The sequence below is a fragment of the Azolla caroliniana genome, unplaced genomic scaffold, assembly GCF_043228905.1.
Source record: "Azolla caroliniana isolate FFs.n. ecotype wild unplaced genomic scaffold, voAzoCaro1.0.p SCAF_10, whole genome shotgun sequence".
In the NCBI taxonomy this organism is placed as follows: Eukaryota; Viridiplantae; Streptophyta; class Polypodiopsida; order Salviniales; family Salviniaceae; genus Azolla; species Azolla caroliniana.
In genome coordinates, this window is record NW_028230445.1 from 4,088,970 (window position 1) to 4,107,387 (window position 18,418).

Genomic DNA, 18,418 nt, shown 5'->3' on the forward strand with positions numbered 1-18,418 from the left:
CTCTAGCCAAAAAATAATAAATAATAATAATATCGAAAGCTGGACAATAGCATGGTTAAAGGCCCAACAAGACTTCCATCACTAGAAGACAAATTTACTCTTTTTAAACATACACAAACCTCAAATCAACAAAAGAAAATTTTAGTTCCTTAACCTCTCAGAGAAAGGGTGTAACCTGAAACACTTTACAAGTTGTTAAAAGTATATTCTACTTACAATTCCTTGACCTTTCAGAGAAACCTGAAGTACTTTACAAATTTTCATAAGTATATTCTACTTACTTACAGCCTATGTATACACACAATTCAAAATGTGTATGTATATACATGAAGATACGAAAAACTACAGCAAATACCCATAGAGCAAGCCTCACTAATTGTAAGGAGGGGCTGTGTTATCTCTCTTACTGACCCTTTCATAACCATTGGGAACAATGTTTTCATGGGAATTTGAAGCTAACGAAGGCTTAAAATAAAACTTTAAACCAGAGTTCCAGGGATCATAATAGCTTAAACTTGCCCAGCTTGAAACAGGTACCTAACCTCTGTGGCTGCTATTGTAGCTTCCTGAATTCGTTCATGCCCAAATTTCACGTCAAATGTCCTCCAAAAGAGCTGGCATACAGAAAGTTCAAAACAATGCCATACCTGCTGCTGTCTTCTAATTTGCAGAGCATTCATTGCACGTGCCATAATGTAGCAAGGAATGAGAAAACCAGCAGCCCTTACAAGAGAGAGCTGCGACAAACTCAATTAAACATGAACAGAAGGTACTGATTCAATATTAAATACACAAAACCCTCCCTCCCTAGATATGGGCTCCAGTTCAGGGCCTCGTGATCAGCGATCACAACTATCAAATCAAGACCTATAAGAGGGTGCATGGGATCAAATGCAGCACTCCAGGAGTGATAATCCCACTACCCCTATACTCTAGGGTTCTTCAACTCTAGGGTTCTTATACTATTTTTGTTTGCCTTAGTATCATATATCAGATGATGGTTATATCTTTGAAATTTGCTCCCAATATTTACATCTCTCCTCCCTCTATTTCTCGTACAATTACCATGAAAAAGGTTGAGACATCTTCATCATCTGCACCCGTCATTGAGAGGATGTGTCGGAGGAGCAACAAAGCCACAAGCTTACAAATTTTGGACAAAAGCATCATCAGTGAGCCAATAAACATTAAAAAAGTAAACGATGCTATTGCTTTACCATGTACTTTTACCCCGTTTGACTACTTGCAAAGCATAAAATAGGTACCATGAGGGCAACAGATCGAAAGCAAGCTGCACTGTGTGCATGTGATCCTGCATATTCATCATAGTCGGATTCCAAAAACTGATGATCAGAGGCCAAGGCAAAAAGCCTAGGTTGGCCACTTGCAATGTCCCAGCCAGCACTGCCAGGAATTCAGTATACTCAATGACGTTAAGAGATGTCTTTTTTATTTTAAACAACTTAGAAAAACCTGGTATTATAGTAAGACAGGTCTCAGGCTAGAAGTCACGGCACTTACTTCTCGAAAATCCCTAAATTATAAGAAATTAATGCAATTAATATCTACAGTATCAGCAACAGAATATATTGGAACTTACCCTACATTGATTGGGATACTATCAGCTCCAGCAGGTTGTATGCATACATAGCCACCTTCAAAAGGCTGTACCATAGGAATGAAAACAAGCTTATCCACAATTGCAAGAATATATATCATAAGCATAATTCCAAGAGTTACAATGTGTAAAGCAGATTGATCACAATACCTTTTGGCATATTTCACACACGGTATCCCCTTTCTCATTGCACCAATGTTGAATGCATTTATGGTGAGCAAACTGAAAATAAGCATGCAAAGAAGAGGTCAAAATTATCAGCATCTAAAATATGTAATCAAATGTAGCAAAAAATAATCAGTATAACCAAAAATCTGAACATTAAAAAATAGATTGTTATAAACTCTATACCAAGCATGAACACTATGTTATAACATCTATATAGGGTGAGTTACTACCAGTCTAAAGTGGTTCTCTCATAACATTTGCAACGATAGATTAGCCATTAGGTAACTTTAAGTCACCAAAACAGGAATGGACAAGCGTACCAGATGAATAAGCTTTAATTGAAACAAAGATTAAAAACAAACTCTATAGAAATCTGAACATTATGCTATAGCATCTACATGGTCTGGGGTTCCACCTGCAGTAAAGCAACTCTCCCGTATGACTTGGCAAGATAACGTGTTCATAAGGTATGGAACATAAAGTTCATGTGCATGGTATTTGATCAGTGCACTGGCTAGTCACACAAGACAAGGATGACCAAACATATCAGAGGAACAAAAGTTTAGGAATAGAATAGACTAGATTTTTTATCATCCACGAAGAGAAAACAAATAAACATATCAAATTGCTGAGATGGTTATTGCTCTGTAGTAAACAATCTTGATGTGAAAACAATGCACGCACACACATGCTCACCCGCTTGTTAGATATTTGAGTATGACAAATAAATTATAATGGAGTCTAGCAAGTCATCATACATCTCGCAAATTACCTTATATATCAAACATTCGAGAAGTGAGTGATATTCATCCTCCACTAGGTTTTCATTGTGTACATTACATATCTTCATACTTGGGTGATGATGCCATGAAGCTAACTCGACACTTCATTTGTGCGGGGGAGTTTGAAGAAGTGTTAAGGCTTTTCAAGATCTCACAAATTACCTTATATATTAAACAGTGGAGAAGTAAGTGGTACTCATCCTCCACTAGGTTTTCATTGCATACATTGCATATCTTCATACTTGGGGGATGATGCCATGAAGCTAACACAACACTTGGTTTGTGTGGGAGAGTTTGAAAAAGTGTTAAGGCTCATGGGGGTAATAAGATGTGATTGGATATGTTCTAGCATTTTTACCTTGTATTGGGGCCATGTTGGGGTCTAACATTTGCAATGTAATATTCCAATTTTGACATTTTGGTATCTTGCCACTTCATCCTTATGCCTCTAGTACTCTATACTCAATGATCACATACTTCATAGCATTCCCTCAAAGTTCTAACAGATTATTTACTCCCCATCTTTTAAACCATTTCATAATCTCAAGCACACAGCCAGATGAGAGGATTTTGCTCTTATTAGTTGTGTATCTTGCATCCTATGTTCCACACCTGTTTCGGAAATCTGTGATTGGGCATATTATTGACAGCAAGAGACAACAATCTCAAAAGAAAAGAAGGAAGATTCCACAAAAAATCCTAATATAGACATAGAAAAAGAAGGTGCAAAGAAAGGGGATTGTAGATAAATAGATTACTGTTTGGCAGCCAAATATACCCATGGAACCAAAAGGCATAAACCTAGCAATTAGGGGTATTATATCTATCAAGACCATTAGAGATATAAAAAGAAACTAACAAAAATTAATAAGAAGCAAAAGGGAAGATAATAGATAGATTATTGTCTTCATTAGGTAACAATGACCCAGGGAACCCCATAGAGCATAAAGAAATTCAAAACTAGCTATCTCATTTTGTATCTTATAGGGGGATCTATTTTCGTTACCCAATCTCCACAGTCATATTTTATGTCCCAAGTGAAATAACTAATTGATGACAATGTGAGAGAATCATACAAACAAAATGAACAAAGAAAAATATATACAGGGGTTGGAAACTATATGCACAATAAGTGATTAAGAGTGCAAGACTAATATAGATGGGTGAGAAGCTGGCAGATACAAATGGCTAAAAAGAAAAACGGAGGCCTGAGAATAAATTGTACTAAGGAAGAAAATTAGTTCATGGGTTCAAACCAAGATGTACAACTGATTGGTGGAAGAGGAGCATGGTTGTATTTAAACAGCCATCAACAAACAACAGAGACCTGAGAATAAATAGTGCTAAGGATCAAAACTAGTTCACATGTTCAAACCAAGATGTACAGCTCATTGGTGGAAGACAGGGATGGTTGTATTTAAAGAGCCATAAACAAACATACTTACACTACTCTCTGGAAGGATCTTCAGGATTTGGCTGAAAATCTAGATCAAGACTCATAGAAAAAGAGGATAGAATTTATAGGTCACAGCCTGTCCTGATGATATTAATGACCTGGTAGTGAGATTGCTAGCACCTCCCGCAACCAAATAACAAAGAGAAGTTAAAGATGGGCCTGTAATATCATCAAATGTACCACCACGGTGTAGATATCAGAAGCATTATTAGAAGAGGGAAAATATGTGGAATCTCCACTAATCACACCGTCCCAAAAATAATGGTATTGTATTTTGATGAAATCCGCTCCCAAACCTACTGACAATATATGTGAAGGTCTCCAGCAATACATGCCCATGAACATATTGGTATGGTACTTTATCAAAATCCACTCCAAGATGCTAAGGGTAACCTTTTGCATCAGCCAAGCTTTATATTTTTGCCTGAAGTTCTACCAAACATCAACGGTTTTTCATTTCACTCGCCAAAGGACCAATTCCGAAGCATTTTTACATTCAATGGCCTAAATTTCAGCTAGCATTGCATCATGCCAATGGAATAGCTAGAGTCTCATTAATATGTGCCATCAAAACAAGATTGAAGAACACAGGCCCCTCAATAATTTGTCCTTTTGGTGGAAATCTGAGAGGAGGAATGAGGTTGTGAAGTATTACAATGGGAGACTGTAAAGTAACGCCACTTCAGAATGTGAAATTCATTGATAATCATAACCACAAAGAAACTATAATGAGAAGTTAGAATTAGAATTAGAATTTTTATCGTCCATAAAGAGGCCAATTTTGACCTATGAGACCAAGAGTCTGCATGTGTTCTTGATATGTGTCTCCTTCCTAAGAAGGGGTATGGGTATTCACACATTGAAGCACAAAGCCTCTATGTGTGAATAAAGCATACACATATGAGCTCAACCTTCTTGGTGGTGTCTTAAGTATGGCACTTAAGTTATCATTCCCTCTTAGTATGTAAGCATATCTTGAACGAATTGCACTATATGTCGAGCATGTGAAGAGCAAGTGACATTCATCCTCTACCATGCCTTCATTGCATACTTTGCATGTCTTCACGTTCATTACATTTTGATACCATGATGCAACTTCAATACCTAATTTGTGAGGTCGAGTGTGAAGTAGTGTAAGGGCTCTACGAGCATTACTACTCATATTGGTAACGAGGTAAGGTTGGATACGATCGATAGGCATTCTTGCTTTATATTGAGACCAACATTCAGGGTTGACATTTGCAATGTAGTATTCTAGCTTTTTACTCTTAGCATCTTCGCACTTCATCCTTAATGATTCCACCAACCTTTCTTCAATCATTACATACTACATAGCATTGCCCGAAAGCTCTAAAAGATCATCCAAACCCCATCTTCTAAACCATTTCCTGATGTCAACAACCCAACCGGATGAGCGAATCTTACTTTTATGATTTTGTAGCTTACATCCAACATTCCAAGCAAGATGTGGTAATCGATGATTTGGCATATTCTTGACTTTTGTAATGTATTTATATACTCTTGGAGTGCCAAGAGTTGAGATGGAGAGGGAATTTTTCCATACATTGGACTTGGAGCAGACAAGGCAAGTTTAAAAAGTCGAGAGAGTTGAACTAGAGAGCACTGTTTTTATCAAGGGGGTGTTTTGCATATATTATTAGTATCTAAAACATTAATAGTATGAGAATGATTTCCTTAAAAAGAGCATCAACAACAGATCCAGCATCGAGACTATAAAGGTGAAAAAAGCTTTCCTGGGATACTGGCACAGAAGACGATAAAAATTTACTTTTGAGACTTTTGAGTTCAATTTTTGACAGTACTCCTTGAGAATGGGATATATGCAAAACATCCTGACGTGAGAAGGTTTCTCACATGTGATAGTGATCCTGTCAATTTGTAGAGAGGACTATCATTTGGACAGACGCAAAAAATATAGAGTTACAGCATCTTCAATTAGCTCTTAACTCTTGTGACGCTTTGAAACATCTTCTAGTTGATGTTTAACTAAGTTGCGCTTTCTTAGTTAAAGCAAGAAATGAAGAAACATAGTAGTTGCCAATAGCATAAGAATTTGTTAAAAATGTTGGTTGAAGGCCAACACAGATCTGAATATTTATCACCAGTAAACAAAATGCATATTGTCATCTGTATCATATTGCCACACTCTTCAAATAAGAAGAAAATGTAGTATCTTCTTCAATAGTATGAATCATTGAGTGTTAGAAAAACTTAACCTACATGCTTGAAAACTAAGAGAATTTATCCTATACTCTAACAGATTCAAAGATTTGATAGGAGCATTCTATACACAAAGCACCATGTGATCTTATATCAAATTGCCAGGCTCTTCAGGTAAGAATGATGAGTAGTGTCTTCTTCCATAGTATGAATCATCAAATGTTACAAATTATACAACAATGTATAGAATCAGAGATTTGATAAGGGCATACATGGTTCCAAAACAACATTTTTCTACGAAAAAATAACACAGAAGGTACCTTGAGACTTCCAGAACAAGCACATGGGGACTCGAGATTAGCAATGTCATCTTCTTCCTGACAAATTCTGCATTCTGCAATGCAAGTTTTGATGCTTACTGCAGTTCCTTTGCTGCAACAACTTATCAAATCATCTTTTACATGTCCAATAACATGATTTTCTTTGGTTTCGTCCTTCTCTACATCAGTGGATGAGTTTTCTGGATATCTAAGGGATCCACGGGCCAACATATCCGAAATTACCACTTGTTTTTCTATGCTTTCATCCTTTCTTCTTAGAATCATATCTGGAATCACCATTTTGATGTAGTGGGACAGCCCGGCACCAAACTTTCCTCTCAAATGTGGCATCTCCGAAGCCGAATCTCTTCTAATGCAACCTTCTTCTCCTTCAGCTTCTGCTTCTTTTATTTGGTCCAAAAGAGGATCTCTTTCCTCGATTTTGATCTCCGAGATGTTAACTTCGGTGATTTCTGAAGCTCTTCTGGAGGAGGAGGAGGAGGAGGAGGAGGATGCTATCTGATGATTCACAGAGATGGTTACATGATCATTCATGGTAAAAGAGAAGGTAGAAACCTGAACAAAAAAACTGAAGCCCTGAGTGGATCGTCGAACTGCGAAACCGTCGAAGATATCAACTGTGTGTGGTTTTCGTATACTTTCGACAGAAATATGGTTCAGAAACCCTAATTTCGGAGGTAAAAAAGAAGAAGGCAGGAGAGGACCCCAACAATCTCGGGGCGGAAGAGATCAAAAATGCAGAGCAGAAAATGGAAGCGATTCAGAGAAGGCAGGAGGAGGAGGAAACAAAATAAATGTAATTAATTCATTAATCAATCGAATAAATAAATAAATAAAAATCATTTTGGTTTTCGGAAATTTCAATAATACCCCTCAGCCTAATGCTTTATGCCAAATCCTGAAATATACCCCTCATGCTTTCCATCGCAGTTTTTATTCATGAAGTTGTATCTCTGTAATCGTAGTTTTTGCCGAACAATACACAAGATGTAAAAGGTACACATAACTCGTAGGAGAAAAAAAAAAATCCGTCTCACTGCATTTTGGAGATCACGAATTGGTTCAATATATGGGCAGGTAGTAAATGATCCATTTGGAGCTCTGAAGGTAGGTGATGCCCTGAAGCATGTGAGAATGTATCCAATTGCACTACACATGAAGCAGCAAGATATTGCATTGCAAATATTAACCCCTGATGTTGGCCCCAGTACATGGTAAAAATGTGAGAATGTATCAAATCACATCTCTCTGCCCCTTTGAGCCTTGGCTTCTTGGAGAGACTTTAACACATCTCCGAACTTCCTCACACAAGTAAGGTGTTGACGTAAGCATCATCGCCCATATATGATATATGTGCAAGGTATGCAATGAAAGCCTACTAGATTATGATTAACTTCCATATGTCCACCATCAGTGCCATAACTTCCATATACTTAACTCACATTCTCTTTAATGTGAGATTGGACATTGAGGCATATAAGAAATGAGACTTGTTGACTATGCATATTTGATCCTGAATAAGTTGAGCAGCATGTTTTGTCACAATGTTCAATTTTGCTTTGCACACAATTACACACATTGATTTCTCAATAGCAAAGTACACTCTTGATCGTGATATTTATTAGTAAAAAAACCTTGAACATTGAGAATCACTACTCAACTCCACACATACTACGTGCAAATGTTTCACCTTTGGTATTAGCCATGGGCCCAGTTTTGGCTCAAACCGAACCGAACCATTAAGCCATGATTTAGCAGTTTATCGGTTCCCAAAAAATCTAATGGCTTGGTTTGGTTTGGGTTATAAAGAAACTATTTGGTTCTAAAACTCAGGTGTATCGGTTTATAGGTTTGGTTTAAACGTTTATGGTTTTTTGGTGAAATTTTTATTTCCCCTTAATTGTTTAGTTTTTTTTAATTTTAATCAATTTAACTTAAATGGTTTTATTAATGTTTTTTATTTATTTAGTAAATTTAGTTTGAATGTTTATATTAATTTAATGTATTTTTGTTTATTTAGTTTGACTTACGTGATTAGGTTTAAATTTTTTATTTAATGGTTTAGTTTGGTTTCAACTTTTCCATAAACGGTTTTGGTTTACCTTTTCTTAAATGGTTTGGTTTAAATTATTTGAAAGTTCCTAAATGGTTTGGTTTGGTTTAGGGTTTATATAAATGGTTCGGTTCAGTTTTAAGGCAAAGAAACATAACCGAACCAGCTCCATTGCTATTTGGTATCATGAGTCATATTTGACCATTGAGGGAATTAATAAATTATATCTCTTTAATCTCACTATTTTTTGTTTGTGTACAATTTTTCTCTTTAACTTATCTCCTCTACTCTTTATTTAGTGCATGTTCATTCTCTTTTCTCGAACAAGCTATAAGATGTATGTTGTTCTCGTCCCATAATCCACAATTGGCCTCTTTAAATATGCTAATATGCCTCCTCTTCTTCCATTTCTTGAATATTCTCCTTGGTTATGGTAATGTCACTTATTTATGACAACTACGATGTATTTCTTGATTGACAACACAATTTTGTGAGGGAAACGACACTAGAGAAAATGTCATTATCAATGCAAACAATGCATGGAAGTGGTAGATGAGGAAGATGATTCCTTATTTAGCCACTCAAATGATGTAATGGAAAGGGACATGCAAATAAAATGTTGAGTGCTCCCCTACTAGGGAATTGAATAAAATGACATGCCACATGACTTGCCTTAATAATTAATCAATATCATACTTTGAAATTTAAATTCTAGTTAAGGCATCGCACAATGGGAATCAATACAACATGTTGCCTTTTGGTTTGCTTTTGGGTGCGTTAGAATCTATTATATATATGTCTTCTTGTGTGTTTGGATGTTATGTTCCTCTCTAACGTTGAGTATTAACATAAACAATGAATCTACATGATAAATGTATCATTTATTCATAATTCCATACGACATGACATGACCTTGCTTAGTTCATTGGGAGTTAAATATAGTAACATTTTTTTTCCAAAAAAGGAGCTACTTTCCCATTACTTAGGAGAGATTTTTACAAAAAGGCTATACAAGATGGCAATATAGTAACAGTTCTATACGTGGAACTCAGAACTCGTCTTATAATTGTGTGCGTCTTAATTTGAAAGAAACTTTAGTGAGACATGGGTTGTAAAGTCAAGGATAAATGTATGAGAGTGCTTGTCAATGACATCACCTTGCTTAGTTCATTGGGAGTTCAATATAGTAACACTTCCATGAGTGGAACTCATCTTATAATTGTGTGTAGAAACCTTAGTGGGACATGGGTTGTAAAAATCAAGGATAAATCAAGTTCTTGTAACTTTATCAACATCATTGTGATTGTGATAAAGTTATAGGAACTTGACAACATTACGTGTCGATTATAAATCAACATTGTCTCTTCGATTTTTGGAAAAAAATAAAACATTGATTGTCTCTTCGACATCACCATCACCACCACCACTTAACTTTGGTAAGGGAACACAAGCAATGGAGACATCTTAATTAACACGACAAAAGATAAGTTGGTTTGGTAGATATGGAGAAACTACTTTGTTTGATCATTCAATTTATGTGATGACAAGAATGTTGATATAGACGGCCATGCTTTTTATCAACAGACATCTCCCACCAACCAAAACAAAGAAAATTAAAACAAACGTTGGCACTTAATGGAACACAATATTTTTCTTTAGATTTCTTTAAATAATATACATTCCATGGTATCCCTCTTCTTGTGTGTTTTAGGTGGGCATTTGTCTAGTCTCATGCTCAAGCAAGTTATGATACTCTTTATCTAGATGGAAAATTTATAATACTCATTAATTATTGCTCCATTCATGTTACAATAGTTATAACATGATACATGTATTTTTAAGCAAAATAAGTTTGACAAACCCCTCAATTTAGCGTTATCATTGTTCAGTGTGGCATTTTGTCAAAACATATCAACAATCACATATTGGAATTTATTGTGCTCAAATGAATGCGAGTATTGCAACCTATTTAAGCAATAATTATTGCTTCGTGCTATGCATGTTGTTGGATTTACTTTGTGAATGTTTGCATGTTTGGTAGGGGTTGCTTGTTTGACCTAACATACTTAAATTTAACAAATATATAAACAATAATTGACATGCATACGGAGGATGTGTAATTCTAGATAATGTATGGGTTTTGTCCATATTGATGCGTTCACTGTTCTTTTCATGTGCTTTATGATTCGGCTCACACAAAATATCATTCATATTATATATGTGGTTGCTCCAAATCATCTTTGCTTCATGAAATAAGGTGGGAAGCTCACAATGCATTTGTTTTCACCTCCTTTGGTCATAAGGGTTAATAACAACAATACCATGTTCATGGGATGAACAATTGGTAAGAGATAATTAATAAACTACATAAATCATTACATGGGAGAGGAGGAAATAAACCCCCCCAAAAAAGATCACAGGTGGAAAGCATTATAATGTGAGACAAGGAACAAAAGGTTGTGGTTTCATGCAATAAAAATGGTTTATCTAAATCTTTCTTTGATTGTGAATTTGCAAAGTTTAGTATTACATATCTATTGAGAAAAGTAAACATACCCTAAGTTTCCACATATTTGCCACGATACCCTTTGGTTTTAAACAGTTACTCAATAACTCCTTGAATCAACTCAAGTTTAACCAATGTTCGTTTGGATCTAAATAGTACTTGTTTTAATACGCACATTTGCACCTAGTTATTAATCGATTGCTTAACTTCTTGATTGTTTTTTTTTTCTCGAAATAATATCCTCCATTGATATTAAACGTAAAGTGGCCAAAGACAATATACAAAGTAGTCAAGTATTACAATGAATATTGTAAAGTCATCCAAACGACCGTAGCCAATCTAAGTGCACTAGATTTTGCATACATATCCATCAAATCCATGCCAAGCACCAAATTCTTTCCAAGCGACTTTTTCTAGATAATTTCATCATGTACATGTTTTCCTTCATGAAGGGCCCAACACTACCACACGCTTTCAAGATACATGAGAAAGTGATAACATTAGGAGGGATATCCTCACATTTCATTTCGTTGAAGCATCTCATGGCTTCTTCGGCCTCACTACATTGGGCATATCCAACAATCAATGCATTCCAAGGGACCACATCACGGATACAAATCCTTTTCAACATGCCACATTTGGCATACATATCCACCAAAGTTATTAGAGTTATGATCTAATGTAAGCATATGATAAGGAAGGAGAGAGAGAAAGAAGGGTGTCAATCCACCCGACCACCCTTGAGTGAAGGGATTGAGATGGACTTGAGCCTCGATCGGCGTCCCATACCACCACCGTGGTGTCGAGTTGTACCTGGTTCTGGTGCGCTCGCTACTAGAGTTGACCCACCACAACGTCAGAGTCTCGACGTAGTCAAACGATGATGAAATGAGGGTAGCTAGGCCTCATATTTATAGCGGTACCCAAGGCCCCCAGGCAAGTTCACACTTGGCCTAATGGGTTGTCTCAATCCTGAGGATTAAAAGTAATCCTCCCCTTCTTTGCACTCTCGTTTAATCCTCACACTTATCCACTTGTATAAAATACTACAGTAAATTCTCACCACGAGATATTATATGATCATGCCCATAACAAAAGCAATGCCAAGGATAACATTTTCTCTATCAAAGTTGTATTAAAAATGTCATTATGAATTTCTTTTGCCTTTCTAAGTTCTTTTAAGTTGTCACAAGAAAATGTTATCAGATCTTAAGAGAACCCTTTGGTTTTCATTTCCCCAAACCAGCATAATGATTATATATATCCTTTCCTTGTTGAACCTATCCTCCCACCATACCATTCCAAGAGACGACATCAACTTGGTGATTGTTAAGTAACTATTTGATTCACTAAATATGTAATTAGGGCAAATGAATTAATCGATATATTTTGCAATGACATGAATAGATCAATAATGACATGTTTAACGAAGCACGAGTTCATGCCCAAAAGAGAAAGTAGTGGTGCATGCACATACAAAGAGAGAATACAATTTTCATTCGACAAAAGAGCTCTAAAAGCATGTAACAAGAGCGCCCACACCATATTAAGAAAAATAAATATAAAAAGAAAGAGTAGTTTTATTTAGAAAGAGAGTTCCCTAAAGTTATATAATGAGCAAGAGAATGTTCATACAAGAATAAGGACAAATGCATATGTGAATCTCCAATTTTTTCTAGATAACTTATATTCTATTCCAATGGGTATGAGGGGCAAACGATTAAAATACAAAAAGTGTAGGACTTATGTTCGACCTATGGGCTTGAGGTGAGTTTCCAGATGTTGAGATACCAGTCCCTCCGGATGGGAATCGGAGAAGCCAGAGAAGAACGAGCAAATACAACTTAACTTATATAAATATAAATATAACTTAGGGCAAATATGATAGTATGAGTTGTTATCATTATTGTTGTATAGTGAGAGCGAGTGAGAGAGAGATAGAGAGACATAGAAACCTATTTATGTTGTAACCGCCGGTTGGCGAAGATAGAGCTCAAGGTCGTTGCCTCCGAGTATCCCGTTGTACCCTTCCTCTCATAGTGATAGTTGAAGTCTGTGGACTCCCTTGGTTTTTTCCTGATCAAGGTTTTCCACATTAACATCTTGTGTCGCGTTGTCTTAACTATGTAAGTGCATTCTATCTATTATTTCATTTTCTCTTTTATTCCATTGAGTGATTGAGACTTGGCTGTGGCCGAGCACTATTACACACACAAGAGGGAATATGAAGCATAGACGAGAGAGTTAAGAGGGAACATTGGGGGGGATAAGTGAGAGATAGACAATACAATAAAAGGGGGATTGTTTGTATCTATTAACATGGTAGGGGTTGATCCAATGTGGGATTTGCAAAATGAAGTATGTATATGAGAAATTAAGGGTTTGGTGAAGGTGGGGGTATTTTTGGAGTGTGAACTAACAAGAGAACTCTTGTACACTATGTATATCATACCGATCGTTATATATAGTAAAGCCGCCATCTCTATCGTTGTACATTGAGTCTATGATGTCTTATCTATTTGATTGTTGCGTGTCTTTGTTGTTATCATGTTTATTTGTTGTTCTTTCATATGGTGCTCTTCTAGCATCTTGAGCGATTGATTACTTGCAAACGTTGGGTTGGCCTAACACCAATATAATTGCAGGATGAGCCCCTTTCGTGCATCACTTGTACTCATGTATACCTCGCTTGTGACGTTACAATACATCCTATTTTCCCACAATAAAGAGTTTAAAACATCAACTTACCATCATCCACTACATGGAGACCCTCACGGATGGAAGGACATCGTGCCACCCTTGGGGTCATTGGCTAGGTTGGAGTCATACATTTTGACCATCCTTTTGTAGTCATGTTGTTGATAACTCTGATTTGTAGTACAATATAATATTGTACCAAAATGCATTATTCAAGTTTTATACTTATTGAGGTAAATGCTCCAATACTTGATGACCATGATAAGGATTTCCAATAGAGGTATTGGGGCAATCCTAATGACATATAATGCTCATTTTCATATTCTCCTCTTGGCCTTTTATATATCCTAAGCTTTTTTTACACGCGTGTCAGTTATCTCCATATGTATCGTGTGCAATTACAAACTTAAACCTATTATTTTTACGAGGAGAGAAGTGCTTGATGTAGAAGAATTGTTCTGATTCGATCTTGTGCTTCGTCGATGCTATGTTGGTCTAGACTTTACAAAGCTGCTAATGGGTGGTGAATGAAACCGAATTGAGCTGAATCGATCAACCAGGGTTGAGAGAACCCATGCATGCATGCCACCCCTTCATCAAATCATCATTGTCGATTCACTTGCCTCGGCTCATCTTCTGGTTGAGTTCTCTCGAGTGAGCTAGTACCAATCAGTACAAGGCCCTTTGGAGATAGATATATGCTTCCCACATCTCCATTTTCGACCGGCCTAATGCTTCATACATTCCGAAGACAAAAAATTACAATATATCTGACCCGAGACTCTTACGTTGGTTCCATGCTCACAAAGACGAGACAAGGTTTTAAGATGTAATCTCTTGTATGGTGTTTAATTACAGGCCATTTGGGCCTCTTAAAAGACACTTAAAATCTATATGTACATATATGATATATATGTATAATGTATAATGTATACATATTTCTTGCTTTCTATCTTTCCTTGTGTAATATGCAGTCTTGCAGAAACGTTTGTTAAACATAACGGTAAAAAAAAGAGAAACAAAACAAAACAAAATTCTGGGAATCGATTCGAAAAAGAAAACGAAAACCCCGCGAAAAAAAACGCGGGAAACGGAGAAACGCGCGGGAAACGCAGAGCTCGCTAGGCTTTCTCTGCAGCTTTCCGTTTTCCTGTCTCTTCTTCCTCTTGCGGATTTCCCGCCCTCTGTAGAGCTCGATCGAAGCTTCCCCATGGCTGGCAGCAGCAGCAGCAGCAGTAACAGGAGGAATAAGCGCATCTTGGCAGAAGAGCCCATACCTGTAGCCCAAGCAGATGATTGCCATGGCCATAGCCGTTGCCATGGCGCTTTCGCTGGCTATGACCAAATCCTCTGCCACACCTGCGGCCTTGGCGATCGCCAGACTCAGCTCCTTCTCTGCGATTCCTGTGACCATGGCCATCATCACTCCACTTGCCTTCGTCCCATCCTCTTTCGAGTCCCTTCTGGGCCGTGGCTCTGTCCTTCTTGCCCCTCTACCTCTCATCATCGCCATCGCTCCATCGCAGGTCCTGTTTCTTTCCCCTCCCCGTCCCTCTCTTTCGACATGATTGTTTACCAATTCAATCCTCTGTCACGAGACCTATCAGAATTTGTGGATTGTTTTTCCTATTCTCTTTACTGTTGATTTGAAATACCAGGAGAATTGTGATGGTCCATTAAACATATGCATTTGGATGACAAGGGAAAAAAGAAATGATTTTTTCTGTAACGCTAACTTACAATCTATGTGTATACCCATTTATCTCTCTTTTATGACATTTGTAACCCTAATTCCGTGCTTGGAACCCTAATTTATAAATTCTTCGCATGAACCATATAAACTCCTGGATTTAGCTCTGTGTTATCATCCTTTTTTTTAATTTCTCACCCTGAATGAAAACGATTCTACACATCAACAACAGTAAATTCTATCTCCCTCTCATCATCGATGTCTTCGATTACCAAAAGAATGGTGTACGAAAATCCGTTTCTTGCCTCTAAAAACTCTTAAAATTCCTCTCAGATTTTCCTCTGGTGCAGACCAAAATTGTGGATTTCTTCAGAATTCAGAGACCGTTTCAATCATTGGATGGTAATCACAATGTCTATGGCTTTTTGGGAAATAATTTCCTGTGAATATACAATTCACAGTACAAGGTTGTTTTCCGTCCATGTAATTGAAATTCTGTTTTGATGCCTTTCATGGGAGTATCAGGTGGAAAGAAGCGAAGGAAGACAACAGCTTCGAGCCTCTGTCTGTGAGAAGAAGAGCAGAAAGTTGATCACCTTTACTCCATCAGGAGATCCATGGCAGCGTTTGAAGCAGATGGCATCACTAGCCACAGCTATGACCAATTCTGGAGTAGTGTATAGTGATGAACTCACCTATATATCTGGTTTAGCGCCATGATCTGCCAATAATCCAAATTTAGAGAAAGGAGGAATGCAGGTCTTTATAACTAATCCCTGAAGTTTTCCTTTATTCCGTGGATAGTTACCCTTCAGTTTTCCTTTATTGCTCCCATGATTGCCCCTGAGTTTGCCTTTTATCCTCCCTGATTATTTACCCTGACCCTTTCCATTATCCGCCTGATGATTGTCTCTAAATTTTCCTCTATCGCCAATGATTACTCAGATCTGTTTTTCATTATGTTGATGATTTTATTAATTCCTACAGATTACATCAATAAAAACCCTCCAAATAGAAACAGAAAATGGGATGTATTGACCATGTAGTCTCTCAAATTAACATGTCAGTGAGAATAAGGGGGTTGATTGATCGATTAAAAACTCTTGGACATTTTTAAAGAGAGAGAAATTATTTCTGTACCTATATTATGCATATGTTGCACATTTGAAGATTGCTTGCTTTGATTTGTTGTGTTGGTATATTGATTATTTGAGGTATGCCTATAGGCCTGTGATACCGATTAGATCCTTGCAAATGCAAATTGTTGAATTGTAGTTCTACTACACCGGTAATTTGAACTGTCTATACGTTTTATATACAAATTGGATACTTGTAAATGCAATTTGTTATGCGTTAATTGAATCATTAGGTCAGTTTCTTGTACGAAGTTAAGATAGATGTTTGACATGCACACCACTTCATCGGTGATTGTTTAATGAATTTATTGCATTTTATTTAAGTTTTAATGTTCAATGCAGGTCATGAGCAAGGAAGATAAAGCTGCATATGATTGATGTATAGACAGGGTGCTTGTGCTCCATTAATGGTCTCCTTTGATTCTCATGAAGGGTATATTTCCTTATATAATTCCATCTCTCACAAACAAAAGCTATTGTGATTTTGGACGCAGTGATTAGGGATACCAGGAGAATTGTGATGGTCCATTAAACATATGTATTTGGATGACAAGGGAAAAAAGAAAGGATTTGTAATCAAACTAGAGGCGATTGATTTCATTATAATGCCTTGTGCAGGATTGTGGTGGAAGCGGATAGTGCGATCAAGGATTTAACCATTGTAGCAGAGTATATAGGCGATGTAGATTATATGAGCAAACGCGAAAGTGACGATGGAGATAGCATTATGGGTTTACTCTTTACGAATTCTCCCGACAAGGATCTGGTTATCTGTCCTGATAAAAGAGGCAACATTGCTCGATTTGTATCGGGTATCAATAACCATACACAGTATGTTCACATAATATGTCTTGCACTTACTCACACTCTTCTGGGTGAACTATCGCATTATTTATATGCATGTTTCTAAGTTGCTAAACAGTCTTTGTGCTTCCATAAAACAATGGTGTCAGGGAAGGCAAGAAGAAACAAAACCTAAGGTGTGTAAGGTTTAATATTGATGGTGAACCACATGCTTTGTTGATTGCCATCCGCGACATTCGGAAAGGGGAGAGGCTGTATTATGACTACAATGGATACCGACATGATTATCCAACAGAACATTTTGCGTAAAGCAAGAGGATAACGATGGTGAAGTCGGAGGATGAGAGTTGATCAAAGGTAGAAGATAAAGCTATCAATGCAAAAGGATAAACAATGATCAATTGCATGGGTCCTAATTGTATATCATCTAGATGTGTAAAATTCAGAGATCACAGTGTTCATTCCGCTCATCAAATAGAACTTTTGATGTTGCATTCTAAGGAACATCCCACAAATATGAGGATAATTGTTCCTTCTATAAACTACAGAACTAAAGAAAATGGTGTGATCACCATTTTACAGAGAAAAAGGTAATGGGTAAAAGGGTAACCTTTTTACAGGGTATAAGCTAATGGTAAGGGACCTTTTTACAACTACTGCTCTGCTAGGCTTGGCTACTTTCAGAGAGCTATGTAAATAATGTTGAATCAACATTGTTCAAATAATGTGGGAAGCAATTCACATTCCATTCAATCCACTTTCTAAATGCCTTGGCAATTTTTAATTGTAAGAATTTTCTGAGTATATTATTTCTTTATGTGACCTCACTTTATGTCAAGACAATGAGAACATTGATATTTTATAATCATGTGCAACACTGCTGCAGAATTATACGTTGTAATATTGTGACATTCAATAAATAGATATAATGTTGTATATATATGAAACAGGATTCATTCATTTGCATTCACATCAAAATGGATCAA

General features: G+C 36.8%; 1 protein-coding gene and 1 pseudogene across 3 annotated transcripts; one reads left to right on the top strand and one right to left on the bottom strand.

The window, feature by feature from the left end:
* Positions 1-390: 390 nt before the first annotated feature.
* Positions 391-7,284, bottom strand: LOC147858747 (uncharacterized). 2 transcript variants are annotated; one of them, XM_087325733.1, is made up of 7 exons: positions 6,526-7,280; positions 1,769-1,840; positions 1,601-1,665; positions 1,266-1,404; positions 1,066-1,143; positions 648-737; positions 391-566 (listed from the first exon to the last, which is right to left on the bottom strand). In XM_087325733.1, the coding sequence occupies exons 1-7, from the start codon at positions 7,078-7,080 to the stop codon at positions 510-512; spliced, it is 1,056 nt and encodes a 351-aa protein (XP_087181859.1). In that variant the 5' UTR covers positions 7,081-7,280; the 3' UTR covers positions 391-509. The 2 variants fall into 2 exon arrangements, with proteins under 2 accessions (XP_087181859.1, XP_087181858.1); XM_087325732.1 differs by having other exon boundaries at positions 391-737; positions 6,526-7,284.
* A 7,698-nt stretch (positions 7,285-14,982) lies between these two features.
* LOC147858748 (histone-lysine N-methyltransferase ATXR6-like) lies at positions 14,983-18,087 on the top strand (annotated as a pseudogene). Its single transcript, XR_015530312.1, has 6 exons — positions 14,983-15,328; positions 15,826-15,905; positions 16,018-16,251; positions 16,971-17,061; positions 17,247-17,459; positions 17,582-18,087. The product of XR_015530312.1 is annotated as a histone-lysine N-methyltransferase ATXR6-like (transcript).
* Positions 18,088-18,418: the final 331 nt, after the last annotated feature.

Coding starts and splice junctions, on each gene's coding strand:
- LOC147858747 (XM_087325732.1), bottom strand. CDS start 7,080: ATGAATGATCATGTAACCATCTCTGTGAATCATCAGATAGCATCCTCC. Junction 1,841..6,525: donor CTTGTTCTGGAAGTCTCAAG/GTACCTTCTGTG, acceptor GCTTATTTTCAG/TTTGCTCACCATAAATGCAT. Junction 1,405..1,600: donor AGTATCCCAATCAATGTAGG/GTAAGTTCCAAT, acceptor AATTCCTGGCAG/TGCTGGCTGGGACATTGCAA.